Source organism: Uloborus diversus, chromosome 10 (genome assembly GCF_026930045.1).
Source record: "Uloborus diversus isolate 005 chromosome 10, Udiv.v.3.1, whole genome shotgun sequence".
In the NCBI taxonomy this organism is placed as follows: domain Eukaryota; kingdom Metazoa; phylum Arthropoda; class Arachnida; order Araneae; family Uloboridae; genus Uloborus; species Uloborus diversus.
In genome coordinates, this window is record NC_072740.1 from 100,775,278 (window position 1) to 100,798,721 (window position 23,444).

Here is a 23,444-nt window from a genome sequence, read left to right on the forward strand (position 1 = left end):
ATCAACTAGAGATGATATCTTCTCAGATATTAAATCTGGCTTGATCAATCTATCAATGTAATTGCTCGAACTCCTTGGCAACAAGTTGGGGGATAGAAAAAAATATCAAAAAATGCAACAATTTACAAGGACCATAAACAGTCGATTTCTGAAGAGCATTCTGAATGTTTTGTTTGAAAGATTTCTAAATTATCTTGGAATCATTATTCTTTTAGAATAGAGCAGGGGTGATAGTGGACTCAAGTAAAATTTTCTGAAGACAGTGAAATTTTCTGAAACTATGACGAAGCTCGACCACTGGGTTTGGTTTTGGTACTATGCTTATTTTTCATTTGTAATACAAAAAATTAAATTTGTTTACTAATTGTCAAATATCTATTTTTTTCATAATTTGGTTGCTGAATATTAAAGTATTTGGTCAAACCGAATCTTGAATTTGTCTGCCGAATACCAACAGAATATGCGGAGCATATCTATCTCAGAAGCTGAAGTTTTAACTTGGCTCACTTTAAGAAGACCTATACAAGAGTACGTCATCAGAAAATTTCTGATTTGTATAGAAAGTTCAAAAAATAAAGTACTCTTTGCTTGTTATCACTCAATATCTTATCATTTACAAACCTCGAGTTAGTAACAGATGAAATACATACCTACATCCAGACTGATAACAACTGAGACTCTATTTAGAAAAGACTTTTCTGAAACCTACTGTATTTTAGATTGATTCAAAAAAAAAAAAAAAATTGCTAAAATTATGGTATCATTGGATGTTAAACATGTTATTCCAAATTTTGCTCATAATTGTGCTAAATTTCTTTCTTTCTTTCTTTTCTTTTAAAATCATTCTTAATGAGAGTATACTTTGCTATGCTAAAAAAAAAGAAGTCAGAGATTATTTTCATCGGTGCATGATCCGCAGATGATGCTTTTATAATTATATAATATTTATTAATAATTGGCTATATGATATGTCGATCAATGTAATACATAAATCATAATTATACTAAAAATACTTTATATTTTTGTTCAACATGCTTTGTATTGTATACTAGTGAAAAAATAAAAAGAAATATCATGAACCAAATGTGGATGCTGAAAGATTGTTGTACAACTACAGCAAAATGCTAATAATACTCAATGAACCTGGCATTAATGAAATGATCCATTGTTAACAATTTTAAACATGTAACTTTTTTAAAAAAAGGGGGAGGGGAGAATTTTTGGATTTTTTTTAAATAATACTAATAACAATGATAATATTAACAAGGGAAAAAGTTCTCAGTCTTGGGTCATTCGGATTTTAGGATTCTGAAATTTGGGCACCCCCATAGAATACTGAAATATAAAAATGTAATGGCAAACAGTTTGAAATGATAAATTTCATATTGTTTTCATTTGCTATACAATCAAACCTCGTTAACACGAAATCGACAGAGACGCCAAAATATTTTGTGTTAACCAATTCCCACATTTACTGGATTTTGTTTAAGCAGACATTTTATTTTTGTGCCTTAGAAAATATAGGAACGAAAGTACCTTTGTACAAAAATGTATACCCAAGCATTTATGTTTATAATTTAAGTAAGAAACACAAGTAATTCAAAACAGAGGCAATGGCCATTCGGACCATTTCTCTACGACAGTGCATTTCAAACATCTGATTTTTCCTTGATCTCAAGACTGGAATTTTGCTGCAGTGTTGACGGGTAAAAAACTTTATCGCTTTTAGACCTTAAACCCCTACATAGGCAGAACAGGTGTTCAGAATTAGACAATTTCTTTTTTTTTTTTCACAATGATATTTTACATCTAGGTTTGTCAACTACTTGTTGAAGATTTCACTGTTCATCCGAGATTTTTTACTGTAAGCATAGTCTACAGCTAAAGTTCGTACTTTCTTGAAAAACATGGTTTTCCTGATTTTCCTTCACAAGGAAAATTTTCTCGCTGCCATCCATGTCGCTTTCATTCAAGTGCAAATCTTTAGACTTTCGAAAGTAATTTCATGTAAAAGTATGAGGATTTTCTTTTTTTCTTTTCCCTTTTTTCTTCAAGACCTTAAAATTTTCTTCATCTCATGCGGGATTTTGTTTAAATCCTCGCTGTGTTAAACGATTGATTTAACACTAATTTGCAGCTTTATCTCACTGGAATGGCATTTGTTTCACGCCAAGCGAAAATTCACATTAAGCGAGTTCGTGTTAATGGGTTTTTATTTTGTGTATCCAAATGTACCTCCCTCTCCCAAACTTACAGGGGTGGGGAGGGAGTAACAATCAAGATTTTTTTTTGAAAACTTAGCCAAAAAAAATTTTTTTTTTTGACTATGAAGTTATTAGGAAAATAGTGTTATGAAATAATTATTATTACAGCAATTAATAACCAACCAAAAATAATAAACAAAATAAAAAAACAAAAATGGTTATTTTACTTAACATTAAGAATTCTTTAATCCATAGATATTTATAACTGGGATTTACATTGGAAATGTAATTAATCATTTGTATTTTTCATATTTATAGAAAATACAATAAAGGAGTGCAATAGGTGAGATATCATATTTTCAAATTTAAGAAAGTAGATGTCTAAGCAAATTGCCATATTTAAAATATTAGTAGGTGAAAATACTGCTTACTCTGATTTTGAATAGAATTTTTTCTAAAACTAAATTTAACAGTGGAGTTTTGATTTATTACAATTTCTAATCTTGGTTGATTTTTTTTCTATTCATTTTTTTTTTTATTTTTCTCACTGAATTGAATAGTACAACAAAAATACTTTATATCAACTCTTACCAATAAAAAGAAACGCCAATATTTACCCATGAGCTTGCCAAATAGGAAACTTCTTTTGAGGAACTGAATCTAAAAGCTCTTGTAGAACAGAAACACAATATTCAAATACCAGATATAATTTTTGCTTTTCTTCACTATACATAACTTCAATTAACTTAATAACATTTTTGTGATCAAGTTTTCTGAGCAGACGAATTTCTCTGGAAAAAAAAAAGGTTAAATTAATAAAATAAATAATGATAAAATTATATAAAAGGAATAAATCACTTTCACAATAACTGAAATCAATAATAATTCTTATCCAACTGTTAGGATGAGGGAAGCATAGAATAACGTATAACTCATTATTTGATCCTCCTTAGATATGATGACACAACAAAACAAAAACATTTGTATACAGAGATACTGTACTAGAAATATTAACTAGGGTTGTTATATATCCAATAAAAACGTAAAATAACTGAACAAAAGCAAAAATCAGGCAGCAGATCAGCAAGTCACATCTTGGCATATGACCAGAGCTGCCAACTGCTACTAAAAAATCGTAGTTTCTATGAACTACAACGCTACAAAAACATGTCGAAAACCTACAATTTTCTTTTTTTTTTTTTTTGTAATGATAAAAAAACTTTCAATCATGAAAGATGTTGTCTGTATTATGAATCATTTAGATTATATTGCTTTTGTGCAAATTAATGTTCCAAATTTTCGTTTAAAAATTAAACAAAATGAATTTGTTATTCTAAATGATAAAATAGTAAGAAATTAAATATTTTTTTAAAATAATCTTTTTTGTCCTATTGTAAATTTATCTCAAAATCCTGAAAGAAACCCTTCCATTGATTATCTCCCCCCCCCCCTTTCACCAAAGTAAGATCATTTTGTAATCTCGTATATCCTCTAAGAATAAAGTACACCTAACATTTTCTGCTCTGCATTTTACTAGATTTTACACTATTAGATTTTTAGTTCCTCCCTCCATGAGCAGGTTTTCGTTTCTAAAAAAATCAAAGTAAAGCAAACAATAGTATCATATTTAAAAATTAAAAAAAAAAAAAAAAGCAAAAAAAAAAAATTTTGCCAGTTTCAGTGATTTATTCCTTCCACCCTTGTCTTTCTCATTTTGATGCAAGGGCACTTTTTCTTTTTGCTCATATGTGTTACAAAAGAAACTTATTTGGAACAAACATTTTTGCTTTAACTAGTGAAAATAAACTTCAACTTGATGCCATTTGGAAAACGGGTTGTTTAAAAATTGTCCCAATACTTAGAAATAACCATTTTCAAAGGTGAAAAAAAGAAAGTTAACGAATTTGAGATCAGAAGTGCATAATTTACTAAACCGTGTCAATTTTTCAATCATCAATTTTGCAAAGCCGCATTTTCGAAATCCCAATTTCTATGACGAATTTGACTTCATAATTCAGACTTTTGTTTCTACTTTGAAATGATTTCACTCTGCTTTTCATTTCTTATAACTTTATTACATTAAATAATCATGAATTTTCAAGTGCTATATTATAGAGGTTTTGCCAACTTAAAGTGGTCAACCCATTTTTGATAAAAACTGGCGCTGCACAATCTATTACTTCTATAAAATTATTACAGATGTAAATCAATTTATAATTCTTGTTTGACACTAATTTTTCACATGTAATTATTTTCCTTTCTACATCCTTAAATAAAAGCTAAAAACAATTTTCAAAAAATTAGATTAGACCCCCCCCTAAAATTTATCAATTTGATTTTGGAAAGAGGGGTTACTTTCCGGATTTTAGGAACATAAATTGTTAATTGTGTTTGTTACACCTGTCATTAAACGTGTTGTTTCACCCTTCCACGTAAAACTCGGGTATAAATTTAGATTTTCAAAAGTTGGTAGTTCTGCATATGACTCTTTAAGAATATGGTAGAGCTGTATCCAGAGGGGGGGGGGGGGCGATGCCTCCCCCTGCAAAAAAAAAAAAACTTGAAATGTTTTGTACCATAAAACAGAAGAAAGTTTTTTTAATTCTTAATTTTGTAACTATTAAACGATTGAAAATTTGAAGAAATACAGAAAAAACAATTCTAGTTCTCATTAGCTTCAAAGCATACTTGAAATTTAGACCCTTAATTAGGATTTCCTGCTCTCTTTCCGAATTCAATTCAGGGCCAAATCAGGCTCTTTGTCAGCTTGGTAGACTTGCCCTCCTCCAGGCGCATGCACAGAAATTTTGGGGCCCGTCACAAATGACTTTTCAGACCCCCTCCATGTTGTTTACCCCTATTTTAAACCCTAGTACAACAAATATTGGGCTCCTTTCAGGCTCAGGCCCAGGCCAACAGGTGTTCCTTCTCCCCCTTGTGCACGCCACCTGCCCTCCTCCCCTTAAAACTCTTATAAAACTTACATTGCACCGATTTTGAGCTGGGGACTCCCCAAGGGCTGGGCGCCTAGCTTCCCATTAGGCTAGTATCTGGTTACCAAGAAGGGCCAAATTCAGCTCCTTGATACATCCTGAGTAAAAAATGCAAAAATCATGAGTCTCGCGTTTTTGTAACACATTTTTCAAGATCAATTTTTGTGATTGATATGTTCCATGTCTTGCCATTTATTTAATTACGAATTCAGTATTTTGGAAGATCTTTTGTTATTGCTTGTTTTTATCTTACTTCTACTGCATACTGTTAATATCTTAAGCATGAGGGAAAAAATAACACTTACTCTCCTCTATTTCATTTTCTGCACTACTTGTGATTGAAAAAAAAAAATTTGTTTGTTTTGAGAAATATTTCGTTGCATTTATTTTTAACTTAAAACAGGTGTGTCTTACAATGTTATAATCATTTTCCAAGATTGTGTGATCAACTTCTGAAAAGTACAAATGAAGTGCTTTAAATAATTTCAATTGTTCTAGACTCTTTGAAAATTATTTAAGTTTTTGAAATGTCTAAATGGCCAGAACATTACTCTTTCATTCTTATTTTCTGAATCTCTACACCATTTCTTTTAAACCATTACCATTTTGTAGTTTTTATACTGTAGGGCGTTTGATGAAAAGGGGGGGGGGGATGTTAGAGAAGTGATCAAAAACAAACTACACTAAATGCCGATATGAGCAAATGACAATGTGCTTCTCTTTTCTCCTCTTTTGTTTTTCCTCTTCGTCGATTAATATCAACGATTTGTCGAGAAAGCAAGTTTTATTTTGATTGATCTTCATTTGCAAAAGAATGCATAACTTTTAGAAGTCTTTGTTCGCCTATTTTTCTTCATATTTTTGTAGTCTCAATTACCCCATATAAGGCCTGAAAATACAGATTTTTATATCTACTTTTCAAAAAATTTCCCTGGGGAGAAACCCCTGAAATTATGGATGTTCTACATCCGACATAAAGGGACACTCTCCTGTTTTCCTTTCCACTACAAGGTGAATAAAAAAATAATAAGAAACAAAAATAAAAATAACAACAGTCCAGTGGAATCATTAAAAATCAAAACAAAAAACATCTTCTATGTTAATATTTTTATGCATGTATGTGTTTCTATTATGTAGATATGTGTTAGGGCAATGTGCAAATCCGGGCCCCTCCCAAAAAAATTTTCTGGATACGGCCTTGGAACATGGAGTTCATTTAAAGCTTTTCAATTTTATGATTTTAATAACTATGAGAAAAATTCGATTTCCATAGTGAATACAAAGAGATTGCAATTTTCAAAGTAAATTAAAAGTATAAAATCAGCATGTAAAAGAATTTATTTCAAAGACATTCTTTTAAAATTGTAATTGAAGGATATACATTAAACATAGTGCTAATATTTATTGACAGAGTTGAAGCAAACATAAAATCAAATTAAAAATTCAGCATTTAAACTTTTGACCCTAAGAACATAGAATTTTGCTTGAAAATAATGAACTATGAGTTTCATAAAAATTTAAAGAAATGTCCTTCATTTTCCCTATAAAAACAGTTAACATCCAAAATGAGTAGAATTTGATTTTCATATCGGGTGCAAAGAGATAGCATTTTTTCAAAGTACAAAATCGGCAAATAAAAGAAGTTCACTAAGTAATTTTTAGAATGGCATATTAACTGGTCTGCATGATGAATATTATAAATAATCAGTGACAAATTTGCCAAAAATTTGGAGTAAGAAAAAAAAGAAAAAAAGAGGTGGAAGAGAGGAAAGCATAATGGACAATGGTGGACATCCAGTATTAAGTACACGGAAAAAGACAGCAATGCAGGAATACAACCAGAACACAATCACTCCTGTTAGCATCAAAAATTCAAAACCTATACATTTTCTCCCAAAATAACCTTAAAATATACCACTAAAAAGTTAAAGGCCAGACATCAAGCGACGATAATTTTAAAACTACTAACCTCATTTGAAGCGATCACATTTTCCCCCACCCCTAGCTATGCATTTGCACTTCTAAATTCTCGGAATACTAGTGTTCTCATTTTTTGTTTAAATAATGACTGTGGAGCAGGCTTAGATAAAATGAAAAGCTTTCTGCAAACACAAATATTAACTGGAGAAGTTTCTGAAAATATTTATTTTGTCTAACTCACCCTTGAATAAAAAAATTAAATTTATATTCAGATATGAAAGAGAAAAAAAAAAGTGCTTTAAATCATTTAATTTTTTTTTACAATAACATATAGTGTGCTTATTTTTTCACCAACTGAAAAAAACTGCCAAAATTATTATTTTTTTACACATGTGCTTTAAAAGGCTTTTGGAGCAAGGCTTTAACAGAAATAAACTGGGATTTTCTTAAAAATTCCCTTAAAAAAAATTTTTTTTTTAAATAAATCAACATTTAGCAGTTTGAAAAAAAAAATTTGCAGAGCCAAAAACTTTCTGCGAACGCCGTTCGCTCGTTTGTCTATATTATGCAAGACTGCTGTGGAGATATGTTTTACATGACAATTTTGCACAGCTACAGGAGGTTGCATATTTAGAGAAATTTATAACAACATCGCGGCTAGCCATTTTCATTTGGCCACGTAAAAACAAACCCATGCAAAATTATAAAAACAAAACTACAGACTGATAATTTCTTTCAAAAGGCAAACTACCTCAGTGGCAGTTCTGTAGCTGTCCGCAACAAGCTTTTAGAACTTCATAATCTGTCTGCAAAATTTCGAGCGTGGTTTCAATAAGTCTTTTTTTTTAAATAATTTTTGAAATGAGATCATTTCATCCCCCTCCCCAAAAACAATGGCGCACTTCCCTAAATTCTTTGAAGCACTCCCCTCTCCAAGCGCAAGACTCCCCCCCCCCCAAAAAAAAAACCGAGACCAACATCTTTTTCAAACCACCTCTCCCTAAAAGTTTTAATGGTGCAATCGGATAACCCACACTCCTCTATCCTTGGTGGGCACCTGACATTTGCAAACATGCGTTGGCTATTGAACAGGGGTCCAGGATTTTTCACGGGACCATTTTATTTGTAAAAAATAAATTCATTTTGTGAAAACTCAAATCATTTTGCGTGGGGGAGGGGGATTATAAAACAAAATTTCAAAGTGGGTGTTTTCTGATATTTTTTCTTTTTCCGTTTATATTAATTTTCATTAAATAATTGAAACAAAAAAAAACTTCAAGCAGTGGTTGAGCATTTAACTCTTAAAACTCTCAGAATTTCGTTTAAAACATCTAAATTTTGTGATTTCAATAAAAATAAAAGGAGAATTTATTTGTTTATCTCTTAAAAAAGTGTATTAAACATCAAAAATTAGACAAATTCGGTTCTCAAAGCGGATGCAAGAGATGCGTTCTGAAAGAAGACTCCAAAAGTATAAAAACGACCCATAAAAAAATTATTTTTTTAAAAATTGTTTTAGAATTGCATTTTAGAAGCCTATGATAAACCTATCATTAATATCTATAAAAACAGTTGCAGCAAAACTAAAATTAAACCATCAATTCAGCATTTAAGTTTTTGACTCATAAACAAAAACAGAATTTCGTTTTAAAATCTTGAAATGATGGTTTTAATAGACTTTTCATTTATTTGCCTATATATGAAGCAAAGTTAAGTGAAAAAAAAGAGTAAAATTTCGATTCTCATATCGGACGTAATCAGATTGCATTTTTCAAAATGAAAGCACTAAAAGTATAAAAACGGTAAATAAAAAAGTTTATTAAACATAAGATAATTTTAGAATTACCATTTAACAGGGGTGCATATTGAATTTTATTAATATCACTGACATATTCATCGAAAATTCGGAGTTGAGAAAAAAAAAAGAAGCATGACTAAAGGTTAACGCCAGACACTAAATGGGGATAATTTTAAGGCTGGTTACCGTATTTGAAGCGATCGCATTTCAATGCGCTGATAAATGCTTTTTTTTTCATTCGAGGGAAGAAAAAATTCTTACACTGCATTTTTAGAGAACTTTATAACAACACCACTGCTAACGTTATGATAAAACAAACAAACAAGCAAAATTATTCACTATGTGAGTTATGTATCGTTTGCATCACAGAAATGTGCTAACTTTTTTTTTTTTTTTTGTACACAGAAATATGCGTTATTTTTATTTCAGATTAGCTTTTTCAGTAAACAATTTGAAAAAGATCATTTTGTTTTGGTTTATAAGTGTGGCAGGCAGGCGAACAAGAACAATTACGTGTTTGATCATTCTCTCCCTGCGTCAGCAGTTCATTATGTCCGACACAGTTGCGAATAGCTTTTTTATTTCTTTTTTTCACTGCAGACAACTTTTATTTTTTTAGTGCGGACAGAATTGTCCGAGGCAGGGTTTCGCTGTCCGTGACATCGTCATCATGTTGCGGTGTTTCTGCCATTGGGCAAACTACCATTTATAAAAGTGCTATATTTAGCATTATTACTGATTCATTGCTTGTGCAAGCAACAAAGAAGAGCGGAGCATGTTTCTAACTTAGCATGTCCTAATTTACCCTCATCCCCTTGAGTTTAACTTCAAAAAAAGTTCCGGAACTGATGTGATATACCCCACCCTTGTCGACTTTTTCCTGTTGGTGCCAAGAAAGCGTCGCCAAGAAAACGATGTATGACGACATATGTCATACATCGTTCTTAGCGATGCTTTTTTAGTGCCAACAGGAAAAAATCAGATAAAAAACATGATCAAAGCACTTCAGAACACAATATATATATAAACAACATAAAAGCACAACAAAAAACACCACGAATATATGCTTCAAAAATACCAGAAACTAGAGAGTTTTTGTATACAAAGAACAATTACTAGAAAGTATTTAAAATGCTTAAATTGACAAATTACTATAACAACTCACAAATGAAATATGTACTAATAGAAGTAAAAGCTATTTTCCAACAGGCATTTCATCAAACAATAACTTTTCTCATACTCTGCTAAAACAGAGCAAAGCGATTCAAATTGCGATGTTTAAAGCGGAAAACATCCCCAAAATCAATAACTATTTCAGCTAAAAAAGCGCTTAGTTACTCAAATTTCGATGTATGAAAAGTAGAAATGTCTCAACAGAACATCCTATACATAAACAATACAAAAATACAATAATTTATTTGCTATCCAAACATTGCAGACATGCTTTCAAAATACCTATTATATTTTACATAAAATAACACCTTTATATTTGTATAAAATGCTAAAGTCAACAATTCAAGTCAACAAAATGCTAAAGTCAATTTTCAGAAATTCAGTACCTAAAGGAGGCACGTTAATAGAATATGTCTAAATAATTCGTGGCATCGATAAGAATTAACTTTAAGAACAAAATAACCGTACTATTTTTGTAAAATTAATTTACATGCAGTAAAAATAGAGTTAAAAACTACGAGAACCCATCAAGGATTTGTAAAAACAAAGAATTTCGGTAGTGAGAGTTGTTTTGGAATTCTAAAATAAAGAACTTACCTTTTAATGGTATAAATCCTCACACTCAGTCTAAAACAAAACATCATATGACAATGGCACGTTACAGATACACAACACGTTGGAGTTAACTTATAATTAACGTTCAAGTTTGAAGAAACTGGCATTTTCTAATGTTTTTATTTCAAAACACAACTACTGAATTTAAACTAACACAAAATAAGCTTTCCTGTAAGGTATATTGCACGAAACAATACGTATCTCTCCTGCGTGAAACCGAGTAGACAACCCAAGTAAACATGTTTGAACAGATCTAAGATTGCCTTCGGGTTGCCTAACACAGGTTAGTTTCGCCAGGGATGCCATGCTTAAAAAATTATCGCCTCATTGGCGAGAAAAATATTTCCATTTTGTGCAAAAAAACGATGTCGCCAAATGGGGGGTATATCACATCTGTACCAAAGTTCCAACATTATTGGGTTGTACACAGAAATATGCATTATTTTAATTTCAAATTTGCTTCTCCAATAAATAATTTGTGGAAGGCTTGTTTCGGTTGGTTCGATTTTTGTGAATGGGACCAAATTTCCTTTTTCCCTGAATCCATATTTTTAAAACATGTATTCTTTTTCTAAATGATACCACATTAAGTACTTAAGTGATACTTTTAATATTTATAATTTGAATGAAATTAGACAATTGGTAACTAAATGTGTGTAAAAAATTAGTATCTAAGTATGAAGCCATTTAGCAAAATTATGTGATGCCATTTAGTATTTTAAACATGAAGTTTCATCACTTTTACAATGAGAGTCACAATTCTAAGAATTAATTAATGCAATAATATCAGAAATTTTATAGTGAAAAGGATGATGAAGTTTTTATTTTTAGGAATTACAGAACTTGTACTTACACGTTATTCTGTGGATCATTTTTGTCTAAATCAAAACTTCACCAAATGAGCACTAGACTACCAATGATTCACAACAAATTTGTTCTTCTAATGACTTTGAAAAACTTTCCCGTAAGATTTTTGACAACATTTTATAATCTTAACAGTTATTTGATTATACTTTTGCTTTTGATAAAAAACATCCACAAAATGACACCAGCGGTTGGAAAAACTACATTTCATTTGTAGCGAACTACAACTACTTTATTCCAAATGTAGTTAACTACAACTACAATTACTTTTTTCAAAATGTAGCAATTACAAACTACTTTAGAAATGTAGTAGCTACTTCGCTACTTTTTAAAAAATAAAAATAATAATAAGCATACACATACACAACGTTTGAGGATTGAATGAAAAAATTCAAAAAATGGTTTAAATTGATAAATTGGGTCATTTGAACATGGCATATTACTAAGAATTATTTATTCTTTCTTTCCTTTACTGAACCAATTTATCAGTCCAAACATTTTTTTTTACGAATATTCGCTGCAAGAAAGGATATAAAAGTTGAAAGAATTCAACCCTTAAATTTTTAATCCTTTCCTGACAGTGAATATTTAATTCAAAAACGGTGCTTTTTAATTTTTTCCCGGTGATTTTACAGCCTTTTTTTTTAATTCGAAGGAAATGAATGAACTCGATGGGTGTTTTCGCGCGCTTTCGAACGGCGCCAAAATTGAACTGATCAGATAATTATTTCAGGTAGAAAGAGCCATTTAATGCCATTTTCGGGCTTTAAAATTAAAATTCGAACGGTTCTGTTCTTTTTTGGCGTTCAAAAACCCCCTACGTTCCTTCTCGGGTGCCCAAGTAGCTCTCTGTCAAATTTAGTCCAGATACGACGAAAACTGTGGATTTGTATAGGGAACATATAAACATATATATATATACAATACACACATATTCTTAGTTTTATTTATTATAGATTTCTGTAATACTGTAATAGTTATTGTTTGCCGCCCAGAGAGAGAGAGAGAGAAGAGAGGACAGTTCAATATCATTCTCTTCTATAACATTTACGGTAGCTTTCATATTACGTATCCTCATTGACATCTAAAATGTTCATCCATGGGACATTTTCTGCTGCCAGAAAACACAAAAGCGGTACTAAATTAGCAGTTATCGCTTATTATTTTCTTTCTAAACCATGCTCTATTCAAGGGGAATTTTGGGGAAATGTGAAAGTTTCGATGCCAAACAAACTAATGGCCTTAGAGTCTTACGAATCTTATTGATGCAAGTTTTACTCGCGTTAAGACTTGCATGGTCAAATTCGCTTGAAAATCTGTTTTTTTTTTTGGAACTTTATTTAAAAGTAGTTTTTAGAAATCGCTATAAACTACTTTTTTTTTGTATCGAACTACTCGCTACTCTACTTTTTTTGAAAAGTAGTGCGCTACACTACAAACTACTAAAAAATGTAGCTACTACAGTAGCGTCGCTACTTGTAGCGTGCTACTTCCAACCACTGAATGACACATAAGTAACCAGAACTTAATACAGTAATGAATAGAAGTGCTTACATAGCTATTAGTTGTTTTCCAAGTACACTTTATTGAAACATAAAAATTTACTGTAAATGACGCTTCAATTTAGATTGTTATTTCACTGTACTATATAGTTTTTACATTTCGATAATGTAAGAACAAATAAGGTCTCCAATAGTATAATTGGCTTATGCGCATAAAGCTAAATGATTTGTAACTGTCAATTTTCTCCTTCTCATTGGTACAAGGCAAACAATTTAAAAAATGTAAAAATGTCAAAACGAGATTTTTGCAAAATAAGTTCTTAACAAAGATCATATTTTTCGAGTATAAGAATACAATTTAGACCCTAATCCTTGGCTCAAAGAGAAACGAAAGAGTGCACTTCTCTGCTCGTTTGAGAGAATGAGTTCAACTTTACTTATTAGTCCGTCAAACATATTCATCAAAACCAAAACTTGTTATAGACTGCCAATGATAGTTACCAAACTTGCTCTACTCATTTTGGAAAACTTGTGGATGATGATTTTTGAGGAGATTTCACGATATTCACTTTTACGTTGGGATAGTTTTGGTTTTGATGAAAATGGTTGACAGAACAATACTTAAGTACCTGAATATTTATGAGATTTTACAAGACTATTATTATTTTTTTAGGCCTCCATAACTTACTATATTCTTTGACTATGCTATACACTCATTTGACACAAGTTGATTTTTAAAATAAATATTACATCATAGATAAATAAGGTATTATTTCCATTCTTATTCAATCCTAAAACGTCAGAGAAGAGTTATAAAAGCTAATGCAACACAATCCATGCTGTGTGAATTTTATTTCGAGTACCTGACTAAAGAGAAACTTTTCATGAACTTCTGAAACGATTTTCATTTAGTTTAAAACATAGCAACTGAAGATATTCAGTATTATTCGTATTTTTTTATTCATACTTACCTTTGCACATTTCTTTCTCCATTAGGAATTTTTCGGAGTTTTTTCTTCTTCAGAATTTTGACAGCTCTGCGACAGAGTGACACCGAATCAAGAAGCTCTTTAACTTTACCATAGGATCCTTCTCCCAATAAATCTCCCATAATATATTTTCCAATCATCTTCGCCTTTTTCTTCGGAGTCGTACATCGAATCTCCGTAGAATCGAACTGATAAAATGTCACTGGAAGACATGCTTCATCATTTAACCAGCTGTCCATCGGTCTTTCAGGGAAATCATCATATTCATCATCGCCGGGAATGATAAACTCCGGTGATGCATGTCCCTCTTCTGCCATGAAAAATTTATAAAAACGAAAAACAAGGAAACAAAACAAGGAAAAATTATAAGCCGCATAACAGGACTCGTTACCATTAACGTTCCATAATATTTACCCGTATTCTCTATCACTTTACGGGACTTTTCGTGTTTTTGATTTGGTTGAATTGAAGTTGAAGTCAAAAACTGTGGATTGATGGAACGATACTACTGGAGCGTAAGCTTTGTCTGGAGTTATTCTGCCTTAATTTTAGGTGGCGCTAGAGAGATACTACAATGTTACAAGGCCGCAGGAAAAATAAACAGGCGTCATTATTACTGTTTAATTAGATTCTCAACAGTTTCTCATATAGATCAGAGACTGGAGTCGAACTGCCATCCCATGATCCGTTTACTTCTCCAGATTTCGAGGAACTCTATCAATCTATCTCCTTCAATCTGGCATCAGTTGAAACTCTCCCTAACAACAACAACCATGGAAAAGCAAATTTTGTCCGTATACTTTATTATAATGTTGTAAAATAATAACAATTTATTGGAGATCTTGCTCAGAATTCTTTTTAATTCGTTTTCTTCTTTCAAACTTCACAATGCCTGCAATCAAAGACATAAACATCGTTAAAATAGCTGTAGAGATGGAGGATCAAGTGCCCCAACTTATCGAGTTTGATCAAAAGCGTCCACTGGCTGCCATAATTCAAGATTTATGCACGACATGGGGTTTAACTGAAGCTGACCAATACGCTCTTCAATTTTCTGACAATGCACACAACTACATTACTGAGAAAAATAGGAATGAAATAAAAAATGGGAGTGTTTTACGACTAACTTATTCTTCCACTAAGACTGCTCAAGAGATTCTAGAAAAGCTAAATTTTGGTACTCAAGATGAGAAAAAAGGAGTTTTAAGAAAACTAGCGAAATTATCTGCAGATTATACTTTCGCCCTGGAATTCATAAATAAACAAGGCTCAAATTTCCTTATTTCTATGATTGAAGGCGGAAATTTTACAGGTGAGCTTATGGCATTAACGCTTCAATCATTTGTTGAATTAATGGAACATGGTATTGTGTCATGGGATAATCTACAGGACAAATTTATTGGAAGAGTTGCAAATCAAGTGAATTCTCAAACTTCAACTCAAGATTCTAGATCATTACAAGCTTCTCTTGCGATTTTAGAATCTTTGGTTCTAAGTAGTTCTGGAAAATATCCTTTAGTAGAGCAAGAAGTTACTTTGCCATCTTTAATTATGCATTTACATTCTACTATACCGGAAATTCAGCAAAATGCTATAGCTTTAATCAACGCCTTGTTCTTAAAAGCAGACGCAACTAAAAGACATGCTGTTGCTGCAACATTGACTTCTAAACAAATAAGGAATGTAATCTTGACTCATATTATTCAGACACAACATGTTGGTGCCGAAATGGCTCACCAACTTTATGTTCTTCAAACATTATTGTTTAATTTATTAGAAGAAAAAAAAAAAGCGTAAATTGGATCCACAGGAGCCAGAAGCAAGAGAAAAAATTTTAGAGCTTCGCAAAATTGCTTTCGATACAGATGCCGAGATTGTTAATTCGACTGGGCGTAAAGGTGGCGGGTACTCGAAAGATTATAAAAAGCTTGGTTTCAAAAATCATGTGAATCCTGCTGAAGATTTTACCGAAATTCCTCCCGGAATGCTCGCTTTGGATAATATGATTTATTTTGCTCGGAATCACACGGAAAGCTATACGAAAGTTGTTCTCGAAAATTCCTGCAGGGCAGATGAACACGAATGTCCTTTCGGTCGTACAAGTATTGAGCTTACAAAATTGTTGTGTGAAATACTTAAAATTGGAGAACCTCCTACTGAGCAAGGTAAAACATTTTATCCTATGTTTTTCACTCATGACCATCCATTTGAAGAATTCTTTTGCATTTGCATCATTCTTTTGAATAAAACCTGGAAAGAGATGCGTGCTACAACAGAAGATTTTCCCAAGGTGGTTAGTGTTGTCAAAGAACAAATAACCAGAGCTTTAAATACCGATCCTCCTCCATCAACACTTGATTCTTTTAAGTCAAAACTTGCTACACTAACATATAATGAAATTACGAATTTATGGCAGCAAGAACGATCAAACAGGGAAGAGTGGGAGTCGCAGGCCAGGCCGATTGTTGAACTGCGTGAGCAAATTACTCCGGAAATAAGGAACTTAATACAAGATCAAAGGTTGCAGTATTTATGCGAGGGCACAATGTTTACAAAATATTCAAATAAAGGACAGAGAATAAAAGATAAATTTTGGTATTGTCGCTTATCTCCTAACCATAAAGTATTTCATTATGGAGACTGTGATGAAAATCGTGGAGTGCCGGGCTTGGAAGAGCTGCCACATAAATTACAAGTTATTGAAGTCAAGGCTCTAGTTGTTGGCAAAGAATGTCCTCACATGAAAGAAGTGAAACGTACAAAGTCGACTCTGTCTCTGGCATTTTCCCTTATTCCTGACTCTGATCAAGAACCTTTGAATTTTGTTGCTCCTAATGATAAAGAATTTGATTATTGGACAGACGGAATAAATGCTTTAATAGGAAATAAAATGATGAGTAAGGAAACAAAGCATGATTTAGAGACTCTTTTGAGCATGGACATAAAATTGAGACTTTTAGATACTGAAGGTGTTGATATTCCTGAAAATCCTCCAAGTATTCCTAAAGATCCTCCAAATTATGATTTCTGCTATGATTTTAAATAAGTTGCTAAAAACACGAACTAAACTTATTAATGTGATTGATAGTTTTACTCTATAGAACATTTTTACTCTTTTTATGTCACAACAATCATTTGCGGTATATTCATTGCATGCTTTTCAAAAGCTAAATTTCATAAGATTTAGTATTTTACCAATTATATTTCTCATAAACTGAAACACTTCCTTTATTATTATTATTATTGAAAATCATGCATGTGATGTTCTCTTAAAAAAATTAAAAGTGCCAGTGGACAAATAATGAACCTGTCCATAGCAAAGCAGAGAATCAAGCCCTGTGTATTGGCTTTGTGTAGGCCAATAACCATAAGCAAAACTTCTCAGCCACTGAAACCATAAATTGTTTCTTACTCTTTCTAAATCAAATTATTAAATAATTTTCATGGTTTTTGTAATTTTTTGATTTCTTGATTAATTTGTCATCATTTGTCTTAAATAATGCCAAATTATAAAATTCTGAACAAAAGCTGGAGAATACTACATGCATGAGCTATCATCAGATTGAATTTTTCATATACTGATGGAGTCTGCTAGTCAAATATGTTTTTTAATCGTGCTGTAATTTTCTGTATATTATCTGCCTTGGCATAGGACGGAATAAAAATCATCCCGAAGAGGAAAAAAAATTAGAATAATCCTTTATAATCAGGGGTCTGGCCAGAGGAAATTTGGGTCCGTTGACGGACCCTTCACAAAAATCTAATCAAACAAAAAGGACCTTTCACAAAATCCCGATCAGCCAAAACGGACCCTTCACAAAATTCTGATAAATAAAAACGGATTTTTTTCAAGTTGTTTATTGAAAGAGCAAATCTGAAATACATATTTCTGAGTATAGAACCAAGAATTTTTAGAACCTTTTTCAGGGTGGCGACAGATCAGGGAAAAGTCAGGAAACTTTATTAATCAGCAAAAAGTCAGGGAAATATCAGGGAATTTTGAAAAAATAACAAAAAATCAGGAAAAATCGATTTTATGAAGAAAAAAATTTTTTTTTTTTTGCTTTACAAAATTAAGTACTCTAATTCCCTACACATTTTCCGCCAATTATCTGTTCAAAAAAAAGTAAAATTAATGAGATGCGATTATACACTGCTGCATATTTGTGCACCTTTTTTCCTCAACGTCAAAGTATTGAATCTTACTTATTAACCACAGGATGAACTTCTTAAGATTGCTTCTGTGTCTGTTAGGTTGTTTATTTTATCTAGCTTGAAATTTCCTTTTACGCTTTCAATCCTATGTAAAATAAGCAACCATACAGGCAAAGAGAAAGCCTTCATTAATGCATTAGCTCCTTTGCCTTTATTCCACTGTCTTGAAGTAATTAGCATACTGTAATAAGGATTTCAAGAAGAAATCTTTGGTTTTTGAATTAATAATATAAAAGTTTAAAAGTTATTACTTCTTCGCATTTTTAATTTAATTGCTAAAATTGAACTTTCAATAAAAAAAACTTTATTTTTTGCCGTTATAATATTTGTTGTCACCGCAGATTATAAAGGTTTTCTTTTCTTCAGACTTAAGTGATTCTTTAATTTTACAACCAAGTAGTATTCTTCTTTTATATATTTTGAAATTATATAATTGCTTTTTTCCCCTTGCATTTCAAAGTTGTTTGTTAAAAAAGCAATCTAAGATTTTTTTTTTTGTTACATACTGAAATCATTTGAAATAGAGTTAACTTGTGTACTTAAGTAAATATCTTTTTTTTTTAATTGTTAAAATGCTGTATTCATTCATTAAAACCTATGTTCTTGATCAGAGAAAAGCTCCCTATAAATGGATTTCAAATGGTTTCATCTGTTTTGCATAAATATGTCAATTAGTTATATAAGAATAACTACACTACTTCTATTCTTTCACTATTACTTGTTATTCTTGCAACAATTATTATACTGTTTGAAAACTTAGTTCAAAATAATTTCAATTACTTTTTAGTTCTATCATAAATACACATATGTTTTAAGAGTAATTTTAATAGTTTATTAAAATTCTTATGCTGAGTGGTTTCTGAAAGTAATTTTTTTTTTTTTTTAATTTTCTATAATCTTTCCATGTAGAAAAATTTAATATACTGTTTTGTAGCGTTTTTTTCCAAAAAAAATTGCCTAGATATGTTTTTTTTTAAACCATTTTATTAAAAAAGTAGCATCTTTTTAAAATATATCTTTAGTTCAACAACTTTACACAACTTAAAACGTTTAAAATACTGCATTTTATACAAACATACAATGGATTTCAAGTAGAGCAAAGAAAGAAAACCATTATCATTGGTAACGTAAATCAGGGAAATTTGGTGAACGAAATCAGGGAAAAGTCAGGGGACTTTTTTTCACAGTTCCTGTCGCCACCCTGTGTTTTAAAGTTTAATTAGAGGGATAAGCTTATAAAAAATCTGCTAATTTTGCAAAAAAAAAAAACAAGATAGATAACTACTACTGCCAAATAAATATATTGCTTGTTGTTTTTTTCTTTGAAAGAAATTAACAGCTGAAAGTCAGTAAATAATTTTGCTTGTTTGTTTCATCATAGCTATTTTGCAACAGTGGTGTTGTAAATTTCTCTGAGAAGGGGTTGGTTTTGTTAACTTCTCTGAAAAGGTCTTTGTGTAAGCACTTTTCTCCCTGCTCATGATTTAATAATATATATCAGCGAAATGAACTTGGAACTGTAAAAGGAAAATAGGGGTGCCAAGGAAATGTGATCGCTTCAGATAGGGTTACCAACTTCAAAATGATGACATTGCCACTTAGCGTCTGGCGTTAAACCTTTATAGTGACTTTTAGGAAATATTCTCATCATTTTATCAGCTTGGCAATATGCATTCACGGTGCGCTGGTTAACTGTTATTTTGGAAGAAAATTATATGGGTTTAGTTTTTGGATGTAACAAGGATGATTAACTTTTTAAATAAACTCTTTTATTTACCTTTTTTCCTTTAGATTCCTACATTTCCACTCAACTTTAAGTGTTGATGTAGTTTGTGTCATCTCAAAATTCTAAAATTTCGTTTTTACAAAATCTTTTTTTTTTTTTTGGCAAAATTATTTGATTTTTCACAAAATTATTTTGGTTTTCACAAAAAACAGACCCTGTGAAAAATCCTGGACAGACCCCTGGTAATATATATAGTCAGTTTAAAATAAAGGGATAAATTTTAATCATTTCAAAAAAGAAATAATATAATGAAACATATCAAGAAGTCTTAATCTATTGTATTTGCATCCTCCTTCTTAGCTTTTATCTTTTTTGTGTGTTTGTGAGGGGGGATGTTTATATTTAGTATTATGTGTATTATAAATAAATGGTGCAATTATAAATTAAAAAATAGTGCTTTATCAAAAACTATATGCTGTAGCATTTAAATATGTGTCAGTCTTATACAGATTGTGTTTGTGCAAACTAATTAAACAGTTTGTGCAAACAATAACAGTTAAAAATATATATGTATGGAGGAATTTTTCACATGTTTCCTAAAACATGCTTCATAAGCAGACCTAAATAGAATTTAAAACTGTCTGCAAACTCAAATGAGTTCTTAAAAATTTTCTGCCAAAAAACATGGTACTCCTCCCGAGTCTTATATCGCGATCAACAGAACAATGTGAAGTTGAGAGTGAGTCGAGTACTTCTAAGCGACTAGAATGTTTTTTCAATTATATTTACTTCTTTCTCAATATTATTAATTGGGGGCACCTCAAAATTGGTGATCAAGATTTGTTGCTCATCAAAAAAAAAAAAAAGTAATATATATGAAATTTGTTTAAAAAGTATCAAAATTTTCTGCAAACATTGAAAATTTTCTTCGAATAGCATTTGCGTGTTCATCTATATTATCTGGGTCTGTTCATAAGTATAAAATCTGATAAAAACCATTTTAACAATTATTAATTTCATGCAATACATCTATTATCTGCACACATCAATTTTCTATAGTGGTTTATAATCCACAGGATAAAAATCACCCTGAAGAGAAAAAAATCGCTGAATAATTCTGTGTGGCCTATATCAGTTTCAAATATAAAGGGATAATTTTTAATTATTTCAAAAATGAAGTTGGAAAAGTCTCTTTTTGTTGATGGGGAAAAAATTAAGCTCTTAAGAATACATTTAATGGCAAATGATGAAGCATTGGCACTTCATCAAATGTCAAAATACTTCTAAATTCCAAGGTTGTCTAAATTCATAATCAAGTATTTTTAAAAGGGAAAAATTGCTACTTTGTTGGTGGAAGTGTGATATTCATTATAGTATTTCATTCAATATTCTTCAGAACTACACTATCCTCCATTCATGTCAAAGATAGACTAGACGTAAACATAGAAATGCTCCATTTGGCATCCTCAAATCACATGCTTGGCTTGTACAAAAGAATTGGGGCCAAGCGCATGGCAAATGCAAGTCCATTAGTTAACTTTTTATTATTATTACTATTCAAAAAAAAAAAAAAAAAATCCCCAAAAGCGACAAACCTTCCTGAATTTTTTTTGTTTACTTTCAGTCTATACATATTCCGTGTACAGAGTAACTTCGCAGCAGTGTAGATTTTGTGAAAACAACAAATAAAGTACTCAAATTTTTCTGAAAAAACATTATTAGTGAATGATTTGAACAAGACAGAGTGAAAAAAATGTCAGAGCTACTCAGTTCTTAGAAATTTCTTGTGATATTTGCATTATTTGATACACATTTTCTTTTGTATGAATACATTGAAACTTTTGATGTAATTAAGATTCATCTAGTCAAATAATATTAAATTAAGTGCTATAGGTAAATTATTGACTGTGCTGATTGTTTTATGTAAATAAACACATTATTATTCCAAATTTTTATGGTATAAAATAATTCATCTATTTTGAATTCAGGATTAATAATGGATGCTTTCTATCTTGCTGGTGAGATAAATTTATTTTCATTGCCAGTTTGTTGGCTACCGGTTATTCACTAATCCAGACTAATAAGTTCTAATAAGAACGAAACTGCAGTCTCTGGATATGATAACCGGGCTGTCTGGGACGTTGCATGTAGTCCTGCCTTAGCCCTGGCTTATGGGCTGTAACTTACATCTAAACATTTAGTGTCTGTTGGTGATTCAGAGGCCCTTTTCGAAATTTTAATAAAAAATATAAATCATAAAAAAAATTACTGAAATTTTAAAGCCAGTTAAATTTGAGTTCTTTTTTCAGAAAGTCTTTGAAATTAATTTTGATCTTTATAAATGCATTGTACATGTTTCTTACTGTTTGGATGTACTCCCCGAATTATTTCACCGAAGGAGGAGTCAGGGCATGTTGATTCGCTATTTTCTTTTTCATTTTATATCTCACCAAAAAATTAAATAAACATTTTGATTTTGTAATATGAGTTTCATTAAATATTTCTCATCCCAGATTTTTTTTTTTGAAAGTGTCAAATTCATTAACGTTTCATATATTAATTTTTAGATAGAATTTAGTGAAGTGGACCAACATGTCTTAGGCCCCGGGTTGGTTGGTCCAAGCAACATGAAAATAACTTCTGTAACGATTTTAATGATACATATTATCCCATATTGTAACTAATTTGTTTTATTTTATAATTCGAATTTAGAAACATAATGTTTAATGATCGATATAACATATTAAATTAAATCAAATATTTAATTGACTAACTTCTACTTTTGCACTATTGATGTTAGAACTATCCACATCTTCTCAAAAATCAGCACATCATCAGATCATCATGAACTTTTGTTTTTCTAATTTTTCTAAAAGTGGACCAAGGTACCCCAGATTCTTGATCTGAAAAAAATGCTTTCATATTTTTTTTTCTTTGCGACAAAAAATAAAGAAACTACAAATAATTATGAACTAGAAAAATGTACAACATCTTTTTGTTCCATTCTTCATTAAAACCATTAGAAAAAAAGAGTTGCAGACTTATGAAAGTTTCTCAGCACTGCCAAAAGATTAATAAAACTTGTTTCTAAAAATAAAGTCTGTCTAAAAAGCTTTCTTTAAAAGTGATTTATTTTTTGTTTTGTTTTAAGCGTGAAATGAAAATGGGCGATTAAAGATCCTACTTTTCTCTCCAACTCTATAGTGTGAAGCCTTAGGATTATCAGGTAGGTGCTTTTGCATAGTATAAGTGAAATGATTGGGCTCTTGTATGTTTGTTAGACATGGAAATGATTATATAATTCTATTTCATATTCACTTACTTTTGCCAAATCATGGTTCTTGATATTTTTAACATTTCATTTTTCTTCTGAGATTTTCCGTTACGTAGTACTTTAAATATTTTTGTAGTTTTTATGTGAAACTAAACTTTTTGACTATATGTA

General features: G+C 31.0%; 2 protein-coding genes across 4 annotated transcripts in view; one reads left to right on the top strand and one right to left on the bottom strand.

The window, feature by feature from the left end:
- LOC129231775 (serine/threonine-protein kinase STK11-like) overlaps nucleotides 1-23,444 on the bottom strand; it is a 75,084-nt gene that overhangs the window by 26,087 nt on the left and 25,553 nt on the right. For 2 of the 3 annotated variants that reach the window (XM_054866140.1, XM_054866141.1), the window contains exons 1-2: nucleotides 14,041-14,506; nucleotides 2,822-2,995 (exon numbers count right to left, since the gene is read on the bottom strand). In XM_054866140.1, the coding sequence (XP_054722115.1) occupies nucleotides 2,822-2,995; nucleotides 14,041-14,375 (509 nt within the window). In that variant the 5' untranslated portion in view covers nucleotides 14,376-14,506. Of the gene's footprint in view, nucleotides 1-2,821; nucleotides 2,996-14,040; nucleotides 14,507-23,444 lie in introns of those variants that run through there. The other variant, XM_054866142.1, reaches the window with a different exon arrangement.
- On the top strand, nucleotides 14,947-17,997 carry LOC129231774 (engulfment and cell motility protein 1-like). Its single transcript, XM_054866139.1, is given in 2 exon segments — nucleotides 14,947-15,840; nucleotides 15,842-17,997. Coding segments are annotated over 2 exon segments (2,157 nt in total). The 3' UTR covers nucleotides 17,105-17,997.